The sequence below is a fragment of the Oncorhynchus kisutch genome, unplaced genomic scaffold (assembly GCF_002021735.2).
Source record: "Oncorhynchus kisutch isolate 150728-3 unplaced genomic scaffold, Okis_V2 scaffold3334, whole genome shotgun sequence".
Lineage (NCBI taxonomy): Eukaryota > Metazoa > Chordata > Actinopteri > Salmoniformes > Salmonidae > Oncorhynchus > Oncorhynchus kisutch.
The window spans coordinates 281014-295307 of NW_022265279.1; the positions used below are offsets into that span (position 1 = coordinate 281014).

A 14294-nucleotide genomic window follows, 5' to 3' on the forward strand; every position below is an offset into this window, starting at 1 on the left:
GCGGTGGAGTTGTAGTGTAGTAGTCCTGGCTGTGTCTCTCTGCCCTTCATCATCTGGGCTCGTCCTCTAGCTGCTAGCTTCCATGTTGGGATTACAGACAACAGATTCCCCCTGACCGTTGACACGCAATGGGAGGGGCACGGCTCACTGGCTCAGTGCAGTCTCTATAACACAGGGCATTCTGGGACATTCTGGGCCCAACTCATGCTATTTAGTCAAATGTCCGCTTCAGAGGGATGATGACAGAGAGGATATAGACCACTAATGAAGGGAGATACTGTCAGCTTCAGAGGCATGAAGTAAACTGAAGGAGAGGAGAGGAGAGGAGAGGAGAGGAGAGGAGAGGAGAGGAGAGGAGAGGAGAGGAGAGGAGAGGAGAGGAGAGGAGAGGAGAGGAGAGGAGAGGAGAGGAGAGGAGAGGAGAGGAGAGGAGAGGAGAGGAGAGGAGAGGAGAGGAGAGGAGAGGTGTTGGTCCCTGACTGATGAGGAAGGTAGTAAACTGAAGGAGAGGAGAGGAGAGCTCTTCTCCTTTCCTCTCTCCTCTCCTCCGCTCTTCCTGTCTTGTATAGTTCCTCTTTAAAGACTGATTATAAAGCTGAACCTGTCTGACTTAACACGCTCCTGAGTCAAACTCTACTATCTACTTTTTTTTACACAAAACAATATATTCTATATATTTTTACAATGTAAACTTTATTGGTTCTGGGTAAAAATTCTCTGCAAATATTTCAGAAAAATCATGAATTCCACATGATGAAACACTAAATGCTTTGCATTCTCCACAAATTAATTGAAACTCCAAACAGAAATACATAATAAGTTTATGCTGAATTATCAGTGAACCATTTGTAGATGTCTGCCTTGTTCTCTGCAACCCACTTCATGTTGGCTTTGGTTCTCTCCAGGGCCTGGTCCACTGCTAGTGTGGCTGAACCAAAACCCTGCTCTGCATTCTCGTCAATGAACAGCTGCAACTATAGGACCAGAGAATGGACAGGCTATTAACACAGTATTAATCTATAGGACCAGAGAATGGACCGGCTATTAGCACAGTATTAACCTGTAGGACCAGAGAATGGACAGGCTGTTATGACAGTATTAACCTATAGGACCAGAAAATGGACAGGTTATTAACACAGTATTAACCTATAGCAACAGAGAATGGACAGATTATTAACACAGTATTAGCCTATAGGACCAGAGAATGGACAGGTTATTAAGACAGTATTAACCTATAGGACCAGAGAATGGACAGGTTATTAAGACAGTATTAATCTATAGGACCAGAGAATGGACAGGTTATTAAGACAGTATTAACCTATTGGACCAGAGAATGGACAGGCTATTAAGACAGTATTAATCTATAGGACCAGAAAATGGACAGGCTATTAAGACAGTATTAATCTATAGGACCAGAGAATGGACAGGTTATTAAGACAGTATTAATCTATAGGACCAGAGAATGGACAGGTTATTAAGACAGTATTAATCTATAGCACCAGAGAATGGACAGGCTATTAACACAGTATTAACCTATAGGACCAGAGAATGGACAGGCTATTATGACAGTATTAACCTATAGGACCAGATAATGGACAGGCTATTAAGACAGTATTAACCTATTGGGCCAGATAATGGACAGGCTACTAAGACAGTATTAATCTATAGGACCAGAGAATGGACAGGCTATTATGACAGTATTAACCTATAGGACCAGAGAATGGACAGGCTATTAAGACAGTATTAACCTATAGGACCAGATAATGGACAGGTTATTAAGACAGTATTAATCTATAGGACCAGAGAATGGACAGGCTATTATGAGAGTATTAACCTATAGGACCAGAGAATGGACAGGCTATTAAGACAGTATTAACCTATAGGACCAGATAATTGACAGGTTATTAAGACAGTATTAATATATAAGACCAGATAATTGACAGGTTATTAAGACAGTATTAATATATAAGACCAGATAATTGACAGGTTATTAAGACAGTATTAATGTTGAAGGGGAAGGGACATTTGGCCCATGTTTGCCTGAGAGTTTCTGTTTCCTAGATGATGACCGTATCCACCCGGATAAAGGTATATTTTACTGAAACGTTGTTTAATAGATCCATTAAATGTTTGGAAGCATCTGGACCACCAGTGTGCTGGTATTTTTATTTTCGTTAACCAGCTTTTTTTTCTCTCATTATACCTGTTAACACGTCAGGAGGTAACACTCTTATTATGTTAATTATAGCAGCGTGGCATCACCAACCAGGAAGTCAACTGGACGTCTGTGGTTGGATCACAGTCACACAGAGACACAGAAGCTCTGAATGGGTTGTACCTGTTTCAGTTCAAACTCTGAGGAGAAGCGCCTGGTGATTCCATCAATGAGCCGTGCGAAGGACATCGATCCCCCTCCATAACTACAAGATGAGGAGACATAAATACGGTCAATATTCAACACATTAAAACGTAATTGATAAAATCCCAAGCCAGTTGGCTCTGACAAAGTCCCAAGCCAAAGACTGGCCTACAACATGACCTTATATGAAAGGAGGTAGTGTACTATATAGTGATTAGGGTGCCACTACCCTTGACCAGAGGTAGTGTACTATATAGGGATTAGGGTGCCACTAAATTTGACCAGTGGTAGTGCACTATATAGGGATTAGGGTGCCATTTGGGATGTAAACATTAGAATGAATAACTGCAGTTGTTCACATCAGACAGATGCATTATAGATATGTTAGATCCTACTCACTCATTAAATAAGTGGTTCCAGTTGGTTCTGACAAAGTCCCAAGCCAAAGACTGGCCCACAACATTACCAGCAATGTACACAATGGTGAATGTGGCGTCCTGTTTCCGAATCTTCTCTGGATCCAGACAGTAGTTCAGATACCTGAAACCCAAACACACAGATCAGATCCATCCTGAATGATCCTGCACAACTACATTGCTCAACTAATACTATTTGATTCAAACACACTGCATTACTTTGACCAGAACCCATTGGGCACATAGTGGGCCCATAGAGGGCTCATAGAGGGAACATAGAGGGCTCATAGAGGGCACATAGAGGGCCCATAGAGGGCTCATAGAGGGCACATAGAGGGCTCATAGAGGGAACATAGAGGACTCATAGAAGGATCATAGAGGGCTCATAGAGGGCCCATAGAGGGCTCATAGTGGGCCCATAGAGGGCACATATAGGCCACATAGAGGGGACATAGAGGGCACATATAGAGGCCACATAGATGGCTCATAGAGGGCTCATAGAAGGCACATAGAGGGCTCATAGAGGGCACATAGAGGGCTCATAGAGGGCACATAGAGGGCTCATAGAGGTCTCATAGAGGGCTCATAGAGGGCTCATAGAGGGCACATATAGGGCTCATAGAGGGCTCATAGAGGGCACATAGAAGGATCATAGAGGGCTCATAGAGGGCACATAGAGGGCTCATAGAGGGAACATAGAGGGCTCATAGAGGGCTCATAGAGGGCTCATAGAGGTCTCATAGAGGGCCCATAGAGGGCTCATAGTGGGCCCATAGAGGGCACATATAGGCCACATAGAGCGGACATAGAGGGCACATATAGAGGCCACATAGATGGCTCATAGAGGGCTCATAGAGGGCACATAGAGGACTCATAGAGGGCACATAGAGGGCACATAGAGGACTCGTAGAGGGCACGTAGAGGGCTCATAGAGGGCACACAGAGAGCTCATAGTGGGCACATAGAGGGCTCATAGAGGGCACATAGAGGGCTCATAGAAGGCACATAGAGGGCTCATAGAGGGCTCATAGTGGGCACATAGAGGGCTCATATAGGGCTCATAGAGGGCACAGAGGGCTCATAGAGGGCTCATAGAGGGCACATAGAGGGCTCATAGAGGGCCCATAGAGGGCCCATAGAGGTCTCATAGAGGGCCCATAGAGGGCTCATAGTGGGCCCATAGAGGGCACATATAGGCCACATAGAGCGGACATAGAGGGCACATATAGAGGCCACATAGATGGCTCATAGAGGGCACATAGAGGACTCATAGAGGGCACATAGAGGGCACATAGAGGGCACATAGAGGACTCGTAGAGGGCACGTAGAGGGCTCATAGAGGGCACACAGAGAGCTCATAGTGGGCACATAGAGGGCTCATAGAGGGCACATAGAGGGCTCATAGAAGGCACATAGAGGGCTCATAGAGGGCTCATAGTGGGCACATAGAGGGCTCATATAGGGCTCATAGAGGGCACAGAGGGCTCATAGAGGGCTCATAGAGGGCACATAGAGGGCTCATAGAGGGCCCATAGAGGGCCCATAGAAGGCACATTTATGGCACATATAGGGCACATAGAGGGCTCATAGAGGGAACATAGAGCAGTAGTGCGCCGTAAATAAGGAATAGGGTTCAATTTGGGACACAGTCTGGGTCCTCTTCACCTGTTCAGTAACCAGGGAACCCTGGTGCAGGCCAGAAGTCATCCTCACCTGTTCAGTAACCAGGGAACCCTGGTGCAGGCCAGGGAATACATCAGCTTGTCAGCCTCAGAGGCAATGGAAGCCTCTCTGTACATCCTCCAGGCGAAGTCCCACTCCTCCACCCCTCCTGCTGCGATGGCACTGCAGTACACCGTCTGCCTCAGGTTGGGGTGAATCCTGGACCAGACAATGTAAACAAGATCATCACATCAGGTTTGGGATCAATAACAGCCTTCAACACCAGGGTTGGGATCAATAACAGCCTTCAACACTAGGGTTGGGATCAATAACAGCCTTCAACACTAGGGTTGGGATCAATAACAGCCTTCAACACTAGGGTTGGGATCAATAACAGTCTTCAACACTAGGGTTGGGATCAATAACAGTCTTCAACACTAGGGTTGGGATCAATAACAGCCTTCAACACTAGGGTTGGGATCAATAACAGCCTTCAACACTAGGGTTGGGATCAATAACAGTCTTCAACACTAGGGTTGGGATCAATAACAGTCTTCAACACTAGGGTTGGGATCAATAACAAACTTCAACACTAGGGTTGGGATCAATAACAGTCTTCAACACTAGGGTTGGGATCAATAACAGCCTTCAACACTAGGGTTGGGATCAATAACAGCCTTCAACACTAGGGTTGGGATCAATAACAGCCTTCAACACTAGGGTTGGGATCAATAACAGTCTTCAACACTAGGGTTGGGATCAATAACAGCCTTCAACACTAGGGTTGGGATCAATAACAGCCTTCAACACTAGGGTTGAGGAGGAGGAGGATAGGATAGGAGAGGACCCCTCCTGTTTCAGCCTCCAGTATTTATGCTGCAGTAGTTTATGTGTCGGGGGGCTAGGGTCAGTTTGTTATATCTGGAGTACTTCTCCTGTCCTATCCGGTGTCCTGTGTGAATTTAAGTGTGCTTTCTCAAATTCTCTCTTTCTTTCTCTCTCTCGGAGGACCTGAGCCCTAGGACCATGCGTCAGGACTACCTGACATGATAACTCCTTGCTGCCCCCAGTCCACCTGGCTGTGCTGCTGCTCCAGTTTCAACTGTTCTGCCTGTGATTATTATTGGACCATGCTGGTCATTTATGAACATTTGAACTGTTATAATCTCCACCCGGCACAGCCAGAAGAGGACTGGCCACCCCACATAGCCTGGTTCCTCTCTAGGTTTCTTTCTAGGTTTTGGCCTTTCTAGGGAGTTTTTCCTAGCCACCGTGCTTCTACACCTGCATTGCTTGCTGTTTGGGGTTTTAGACTGAGTTTCTGTACAGCACTTTGAGATATCAGCTGATGTACGAAGGGCTATATAAATACATTTGATTTGATTTGATAGGAGAGGATAGGAGAGGATAGGAGAGGAGAGGAGAGGAGAGGAGAGGAGAGGAGAGGAGAGGAGAGGAGAGGAGAGGAGAGGAGAGGAGAGGAGAGGAGAGGAGAGGAGAGGAGAGGAGAGGAGAGGAGAGGAGAGGAGAGGAGAGGAAGAGGAGAGGAGAGGAGAGGAGAGGAGAGGAGAGGAGAGGAGAGGAGAGGAGAGGAGAGGAGAGGAGAGGAGAGGAGAGGAGAGGAGAGGAGAGGAGAGGAGAGGAGAGGAGAGGAGAGGAGAGGAGAGGAGAGGAGAGGAGAGGAGAGGAGAGGAGAGGAGAGGGATCTCTGTACGTGTTGTTCTCGGGCGTTTTCATCCAGTCTTTGAACCAGCCTGTAGTCAGCTCCTCACAGCCTGCTACTCCTGTACTGCAGGCTATAGAGATGGCATTCACCTGGTTGTACCTGGAGACGGGAGGAAAATACAAATGAAACAGAAGAAACTCTTAACGGTATACTATAAACTATCGGCCTATATCGGATCTTCCATTCCTCTCAAATATTTTATAGAAGGCTGTTGCGCAGCAACTCACTGCCTTCCTGAAGACAAACAATGTATACGAAATGCTTCAGTCTGGTTTTAGACCCCATCATAGCACTGAGACGGCACTTGTGAAGGTGGTAAATTACATTTTAATGGCATCGGACCGAGGCTCTGCATCTGTCCTCGTGCTCCTAGACCTTAGTGCTGCTTTTGATACCATCGATCACCACATTCTTTTGGAGAGATTGGAAACCCAAATTGGTCTACACGGACAAGTTCTGGCCTGGTTTAGATCTTATCTGTCGGAAAGATATCAGTTTGTCTCTGTGAATGGTTTGTCCTCTGACAAATCAACTGTAAATTTCGGTGTTCCTCAAGGTTCCGTTTTAGGACCACTATCGTTTTCACTATATATTTTACCTCTTGGGGATGTTATTTGAAGACATAATGTTAACTTTCACTGCTATGCGGATGACACACAGCTGTACATTTCAATGAAACATGGTGAAGCCCAAAAATTGCCCTTGCTAGAAGCATGTGTTTCAGACATAAGGAAGTGGATGGCTGCAAACTTTCTACTTTTAAACTCAGACAAAACAGAGATGCTTGTTCTAGGTTCCAAGAAACAAAGAGATCTTCTGTTGAATCTGACAATTAATCTTAATGGTTGTACAGTCGCCTCAAATAAAACTGAAGGACATCGGCGTTACTCTGGACCCTGATCTCTCTTTTGAAGAACATATCAAGACCATTTCAATGACAGCTTTTTTCCATCTACGTAACATTGCAAAAATCTGAAACTTTGTCCAAAAATGATGCAGAAAAATTAATCCATGCTTTTGTCACTTCTAGGTTAGACTACTGCAATGCTCTACTTATCCGGCTACCCGGATAAAGCACTAAATAAACTTCAGTTAGTGCTAAATACGACTGCTAGAATCCTGACTAGAACCCCAAAAATTGATCATATTACTCCAGTGCTAGCCTCTCTACACTGGCTTCCTGTCAAAGCAAGGGCTGCAAAGCATTACATGGGCTTGCTCCTACCTATCTCTCTGATTTGGTCCTGCCGTACATACCTACACGTACGCTACGGTCACAAGACGCAGGCCTCCTAATTGTCCCTAGAATTTCTAAGCAAACAGCTGGAGGCAGGGCTTTCTCCTATAGAGCTCCATTTTTATGGAACGGTCTGCCTACCCATGTCAGAGACGCAAACTCGGTCTCAACCTTTACTGAAGACTCATCTCTTCAGTGGGTCATATGATTGAGTGTAGTCTGGCCCAGGAGTGTGAAAGTGAACGGAAAGGCTCTGGAGCAACGAACCGCCCTTGCTGTCTCTGCCTGGCCAGTTCCCCTCTTTCCACTGGGATTCTCTGCCTCTAACCCTATTACAGGGGCTGAGTCACTGGCTTACTGGGGCTCTCTCATGCCATCCGTGGAAGGGGTGCGTCACCTGAGTGGGTTGATTCACTGATGTGGTCATCCTGTCTGGGTTGGCGCCCCCCCCCCCCTTGGGTTGTGCCGTGGCGGAGATCTTTGTGGGCTATACTCAGCCTTGTCTCAGGATGGTAAGTTGGTGGTTGAAGATATCCCTCTAGTGGTGTGGGGGCTGTGCTTTGGCAAAGTGGGTAGGGTTATATCCTTCCTGTTTGGCCCTGTCCGGGGGTGTCCTCGGATGGGGCCACAGTGTCTCCTGACCCCTCCTGTCTCAGCCTCCAGTATTTATGCTGCAGTAGTTTATGTGTCGGGGGCTAGGGTCAGTTTGTTATATCTGGAGTACTTCTCCTGTCCTATTCGGTGTCCTGTGTGAATCTAAGTGTGCGTTCTCTAATTCTCTCCTTCTCTCTTTCTTTCTCTCTCTCGGAGGACCTGAGCCCTAGGACCATGCCCCAGGACTACCTGACATGATGACTCCTTGCTGTCCCCAGGCCCCCCGACCGTGCTGCTGCTCCAGTTTCAACTGTTCTGCCTTATTATTATTCGACCATGCTGGTCATTTATGAACATTTGAACATCTTGGCCATGTTCTGTTATAATCTCCACCCGGCACAGCCAGAAGAGGACTGGCCACCCCACATAGCCTGGTTCCTCTCTAGGTTTCTTCCTAGGTTTTGGCCTTTCTATGGAGTTTTTCCTAGCCACCGTGCTTCTACACCTGCATTGCTTGCTGTTTGGGGTTTTAGGCTGGGTTTCTGTACAGCACTTTGAGATATCAGCTGATGTACGAAGGGCTATATAAATACATTTGATTTGATTTTGATTTGATTTATACTGACCTCACAACTTCTGACTTATTGAGTCCATTCATGATAACTGGATGAGAACAATAATTTCTAACTATCGTGACATTTTCTCTTTGTACCCATCAACATTGTGAAAGGTAGACGTTCTTACTGGTCAGTGTGTTTGTCAGGAATCTTGGTCCAGTCAGCAGTGATAGTCTTGAAGTGGTTGAAAAGAGGCGTGACTTGTTTATTGAGGTAAGCCTGAAAGATAAGAACAGAACTCCCGGTTTATTGAGGTAAGCCTGAAAGATAAGAAGATATCTTGCTGTTTATTGAGGTAAGCCTGAAAGATAAGAACAGAACTAGCTGTTTATTGAGGTAAGCCTGAAAGATAAGGACAGAACTAGCTGTTTATTGAGGTAAGCCTGAAAGATAAGAACAGAACTCCCTGTTTATTGAGGTAAGCCTGAAAGATAAGAACAGAACTCCCTGTTTATTGAGGTAAGCCTGAAAGATAAGGACAGAACTAGCTGTTTATTGAGGTAAGCCTGAAAGATAAGAAGATATCTTGCTGTTTATTGAGGTAAGTCTGAAAGATAAGGACAGCACTCCCTGTTTATTGAGGTAAGCCTGAAAGATAAGGACAGAACTCCCTGTTTATTGAGGCAAACCTGAAAGATAAGAACAGAACTAGCTGTTTATTGAGGTAAGCCTGAAAGATAAGGACAGAACTCCCTGTTTATTGAGGCAAACCTGAAAGATAAGAACAGAACTAGCTGTTTATTGAGGTAAGCCTGAAAGATAAGGACAGAACTCCCTGTTTATTGAGGTAAGCCTGAAAGATAAGGACAGAACTTGCTGTTTATTGAGGCAAACCTGAAAGATAAGGACAGAACTCCCTGTTTATTGAGGTAAGCCTGAAAGATAAGGACAGAACTTGCTGTTTATTGAGGTAAGCCTGAAAGATAAGGACAGAACTAGCTGTTTATTGAGGTAAGCCTGAAAGATAAGAACAGAACTAGCTGTTTATTGAGGCAAACCTGAAAGATAAGGACAGAACTCCCTGTTTATTGAGGTAAGCCTGAAAGATAAGGACAGAACTTGCTGTTTATTGAGGTAAGCCTGAAAGATAAGGACAGAACTAGCTGTTTATTGAGGTAAGCCTGAAAGATAAGAACATAACTAGCTGTTTATTGAGGTAAGCCTGAAAGATAAGAACAGAACTCCCTGTTTATTGTGGTAAGCCTGAAAGATAAGGACAGAACTCGCTGTATCACAACATATCAGAGAAATTGGATGACATTATCATTTGCATTCCTCAGTGTCAATAAAAATGGAACAGAGTTGATCTTAGTAGCAGATTTTGCAATTAAAAAATATTCTGTAGTCTACTGCTATGTCCCAGATGGAACTCTATTCCATATAGTGGCCAAAATGAATAGGGTGCCATATAGTGATCTGGTCAAAGTACTGCATAAGGAATAGGGTGCCATATAGTGATCTGGTCAAAGTACTACATAAAGAATAGGGTGCCATATAGTGATCTGGTCTAAGTACTGCATAAGGAATAGGATGCCATATAATGATCTAGTCAAAGTACTGCATAAGGAATAGGGTGCCATATAGTGATCTGGTCAAATTACTGCATAAGGAATAGGGTGCCATATAGTGATCTGGTCAAAGTACTGCATAAGTAACAGGGTGCCATATAGTGATCTGGTCAAAGTACTGCATAAGGAATAGGGTGCCATATAGTGATCTGGTCAAAGTACTACATAAAGAATAGGGTGCCATATAGTGATCTGGTCTAAGTACTGCATAAGGAATAGGATGCCATATAATGATCTAGTCAAAGTACTGCATAAGGAATAGGGTGCCATATAGTGATCTGGTCAAATTACTGCATAAGGAATAGGGTGCCATATAGTGATCTGGTCAAAGTACTGCATAAGTAACAGGGTGCCATATAGTGATCTGGTCAAAGTACTGCATAAGTAACAGGGTGCCATATAGTGATCTGGTCTAAGTACTGCATAAGGAATAGGGTGTCATATAGGACCCAGATATAACACTGACCTGCATGGGTCCGTAGACGTCGCTGCGGTCGAACATGAGGAAGAAGTAGCCCAGGTTCCTGTCAGCTGTTTGCCAGGGCATGTACTCTCTCTCCCTCTGAAGGAACAGGGTGGTTCTCAGAGCCAGTATAGTGCTGACTATCCTCGCCCTGACGTGGACCAAGATCGAAAAACATCACAAACACCTTTATTAATCAACTACAATGATATCAACCAGGAATTACACCTGCTGAAATGGTACTGACAGCAACAGACACAAAATAGACAGAGGACTTTACAGATAGTTTAGATACAGACAGCATATAGACAGAGGAATGTACAGATAGTTTAGATACAGACAGCATATAGACAGAGGAATGTACAGATAGTTTACATACAGACAGCATATAGACAGAGGAATGTACAGATAGTTTACATACAGACAGCATATAGACAGAGGAATGTACAGATAGTTTACATACAGACAGCATATAGACAGAGGAATGTACAGGTAGTTTACATACAGACAGCATATAGACAGAAGTCTATGCTGTGTGGAAGAGGACTCACCTAGCCAGGTTAAAAGCATCATCCACAACCTGGGCTCTGTTGATCACTGGAATAGCCTGAATATAAACACAGGGACATTGAAATATGTCTGGTTCCCATATTGGGACAGTCAGCAGGCTTTGTGCTGGTCTTCCTGGGACATAGTAATTTAGCAGGTTAGAAAGCATCATTATCATATGGACTGTTATCTCATGGTCTGTGCTGAGCTGGGTGAAGAGGTCATTATCATATGGACTGATACCTCATGGTCTGTGCTGAGCTGGGTGAGGAGGTCATTATCATATGGACTGATACCTCATGGTCTGTGCTGAGCTGGGTGAGGAGGTCATTATCATATGGACTGTTACCTCATGGTCTGTGCTGAGCTGGGTGAGGAGGTCATTATCATATGGACTGTTACCTCATGGTCTGTGCTGAGCTGGGTGAGGAGGTCATTATCATATGGACTGTTCCCTCATGGTCTGTGCTGAGCTGGGTGAGGAGGCCATTATCATATGGACTGTTACCTCATGGTCTGTGCTGAGCTGGGTGAGGAGGTCATTATCATATGGACTGTTACCTCATGGTCTGTGCTGAGCTGGGTGAGGAGGTCATTATCATATGGACTGTTACCTCATGGTCTGTGCTGAGCTGCGTGAGGAGTCGATCCCAGTTACTACTGTCATAGTTGACCCTGAAGAATCCAGAAACCTTGGTATTGGCCAACATCCAATCAGATCCCAAAGTTTTCATTGGTAGATGGGTGGCTGTATTTGAAGGAAGCAGGAAATAAATGATTATCCTTCACATCATAGAGCCAACAGATGTCTTTATTGCGTCCCAATTGGACCCTATTCCCTGTATAGTGCACTACTTTAGACCACGGCCCTATTACCTATATAGTGCACTACTTTAGACCAGGCCATATTCCCTATATAGTGCACTACTGTTGACCAGGGCCCAGTGCACAAAATAGGGAGCCATTTGGGACACAGACTTGTTCTGATCTGTCCTGATGTAATGTTTAAACCCATACCTGTTTTAGTCTGTAGCCAGTATGGAGTCTGATCTGATGTAATGTTTAAACCCATACCTGTTTTAGTCTGTAGCCAGTATGGAGTCTGATCTGATGTAATGTTTAAAACCATACCTGTTTTAGTCTGTAGCCAGTATGGAGTCTGATCTTTCCCATTCTTCATCCACTTTATAGGAACAATCCATTCATACCTGGAGATAACGCACGCATTGCGCACGCACGCACGCACACACACACACACACACACAGGGAGAGAAAAAGAGAACAGACAGTTAGTATTATCAGACCATTCCTGTCATTACTGAGTTATCATACTACTGAGAACAGACAGGAAGTATAATCAGACCATTCCTGCCATAACTGAGTTATCATACTACTGAGAACAGACAGGAAGTACAATCAGACCATTCCTGTCATTAATGAGATATCATACTACTGAGAACAGACCACCACCACTACCACCACCAACACACCTACTACCACTACCACCACCACTACAACCACCACTATCACCACCACTACCATCATCACTACCACCACCACAACTACCAACACCACTACCACCACTACCACCACCACTACTACCACTACCACTACCACCACTACCACCACCACCACTACCACCACCACCACCACTACCACCACTTCCAACACCACCACCACCACCACCAACACTACTGCCACCACCACCACTACCACCACCACCACCACCACCACCAACACTACTACCACCACCACCACTACCACCACCACTACCACCACCACTACCACCACCACGACCACCACTACCACCACCACCACCACCACCACCACCACTACTACCACCACCACTACTACCACCACCACCACTATTACCACCACCACCACCACTACTACCACCACCACTACCACCACCACACCTACTACCACTACCGCCATCACTACCACCACTACCACCACTACCACCACCACTACCATCACTACCACTACCACCACCACAATCACTTCCACCACTACCACCACCACCACTACCACCACCACAATCACTTCCGCCACTACCACCACTACCACCACTACCACCACCACAACCACCACTACCACCACCACCACTACCACCACCACCACCACTACTACTACCACTACAACCACTACCACTACTACTACCACCACCATTACCACTACTACCACCACCATTACCACTACTACCACCACTACCACCACCACCACTACTACCACCACCACCACTACTACTACTACCACCACTACTACCACCACCACTACTACCACTTCTACCACCACCACTATTACCGCCACCACTACTACCACCACTACTACCACCACTTCTTCCAGTGCCATGAAGACTGCTAAAGCAAGCCCACACATGTATTTTGGTATGTTACTTGAAAGGAGAGGGTCTGTCCACTACAGAGTCAGGGTCCAGCAGGAAGTGTCTCTGGTTGATGCTTCCTGTGGCCGTATCTATGGTAACCACTGGAAAGCCCATCTGGAGGATCCAACGGTTCATGATATCATCTACAGAGGCTGGGAGGTCTAACCCTGGCGTCGAGTCGGCGGCCTAAAAACAACAACAACCACAACATCAACAGTTCATCAGCACACTGGGCTACAGAGTGAATATCAGGACCCATGTTCATAAAGCGTTTCAGAGTATAAATGCTGATCTAGGTGGACAGGGGGACCTGATCCTAGATCAGCACTACTCTGAGACACAATAGGGTGAATTCAAACCTGAGTTTAGCGCACGGAAATGCTATTGTTTAAGATGATTTTTCCTTATGATCCCTGGAGATGAATGAGAAACCAGTCATATGGAAGAAACAGGATAATCACATCAACATGACATGTATTGTGGCCCCTTTCCCACGTTGAAATAAGCTATAAACAGCTCTGCCGTTCACATCAACATGACATGTATTGTGGCCCCTTTCCCACGTTGAAATAAGCTATAAACAGCGCTGCCGTTATTCAAAGTTGTTATTGTATGCCCTCATAATTTGCATAATTAAACTTGGAGACCCAAGCTATAGTCTTCTGTTGGGCTGAACCCAAGCTATAGTCTTCTGTTGGGCTGAACCCAAGCTATAGT

General features: G+C 45.4%; 1 protein-coding gene across 1 annotated transcript in view; it reads right to left on the minus strand.

Moving 5' to 3' along the window:
- Window positions 1-674: 674 nt before the first annotated feature.
- Window positions 675-14294, minus strand: part of LOC109877747 (aminopeptidase N) — a 37385-nt gene continuing 23765 nt past the window's right edge. Inside the window, exons 10-20 of the mRNA XM_031820404.1 lie at window positions 13588-13763; window positions 12323-12399; window positions 11806-11939; window positions 11194-11249; window positions 10646-10793; window positions 8739-8830; window positions 6152-6262; window positions 4489-4656; window positions 2759-2899; window positions 2339-2420; window positions 675-974 (exon numbers count right to left, since the gene is read on the minus strand). Coding sequence (XP_031676264.1) covers window positions 822-974; window positions 2339-2420; window positions 2759-2899; window positions 4489-4656; window positions 6152-6262; window positions 8739-8830; window positions 10646-10793; window positions 11194-11249; window positions 11806-11939; window positions 12323-12399; window positions 13588-13763 — 1338 coding nt within the window. The 3' untranslated portion in view covers window positions 675-821. The remainder of the gene's footprint in view (window positions 975-2338; window positions 2421-2758; window positions 2900-4488; window positions 4657-6151; window positions 6263-8738; window positions 8831-10645; window positions 10794-11193; window positions 11250-11805; window positions 11940-12322; window positions 12400-13587; window positions 13764-14294) is intronic.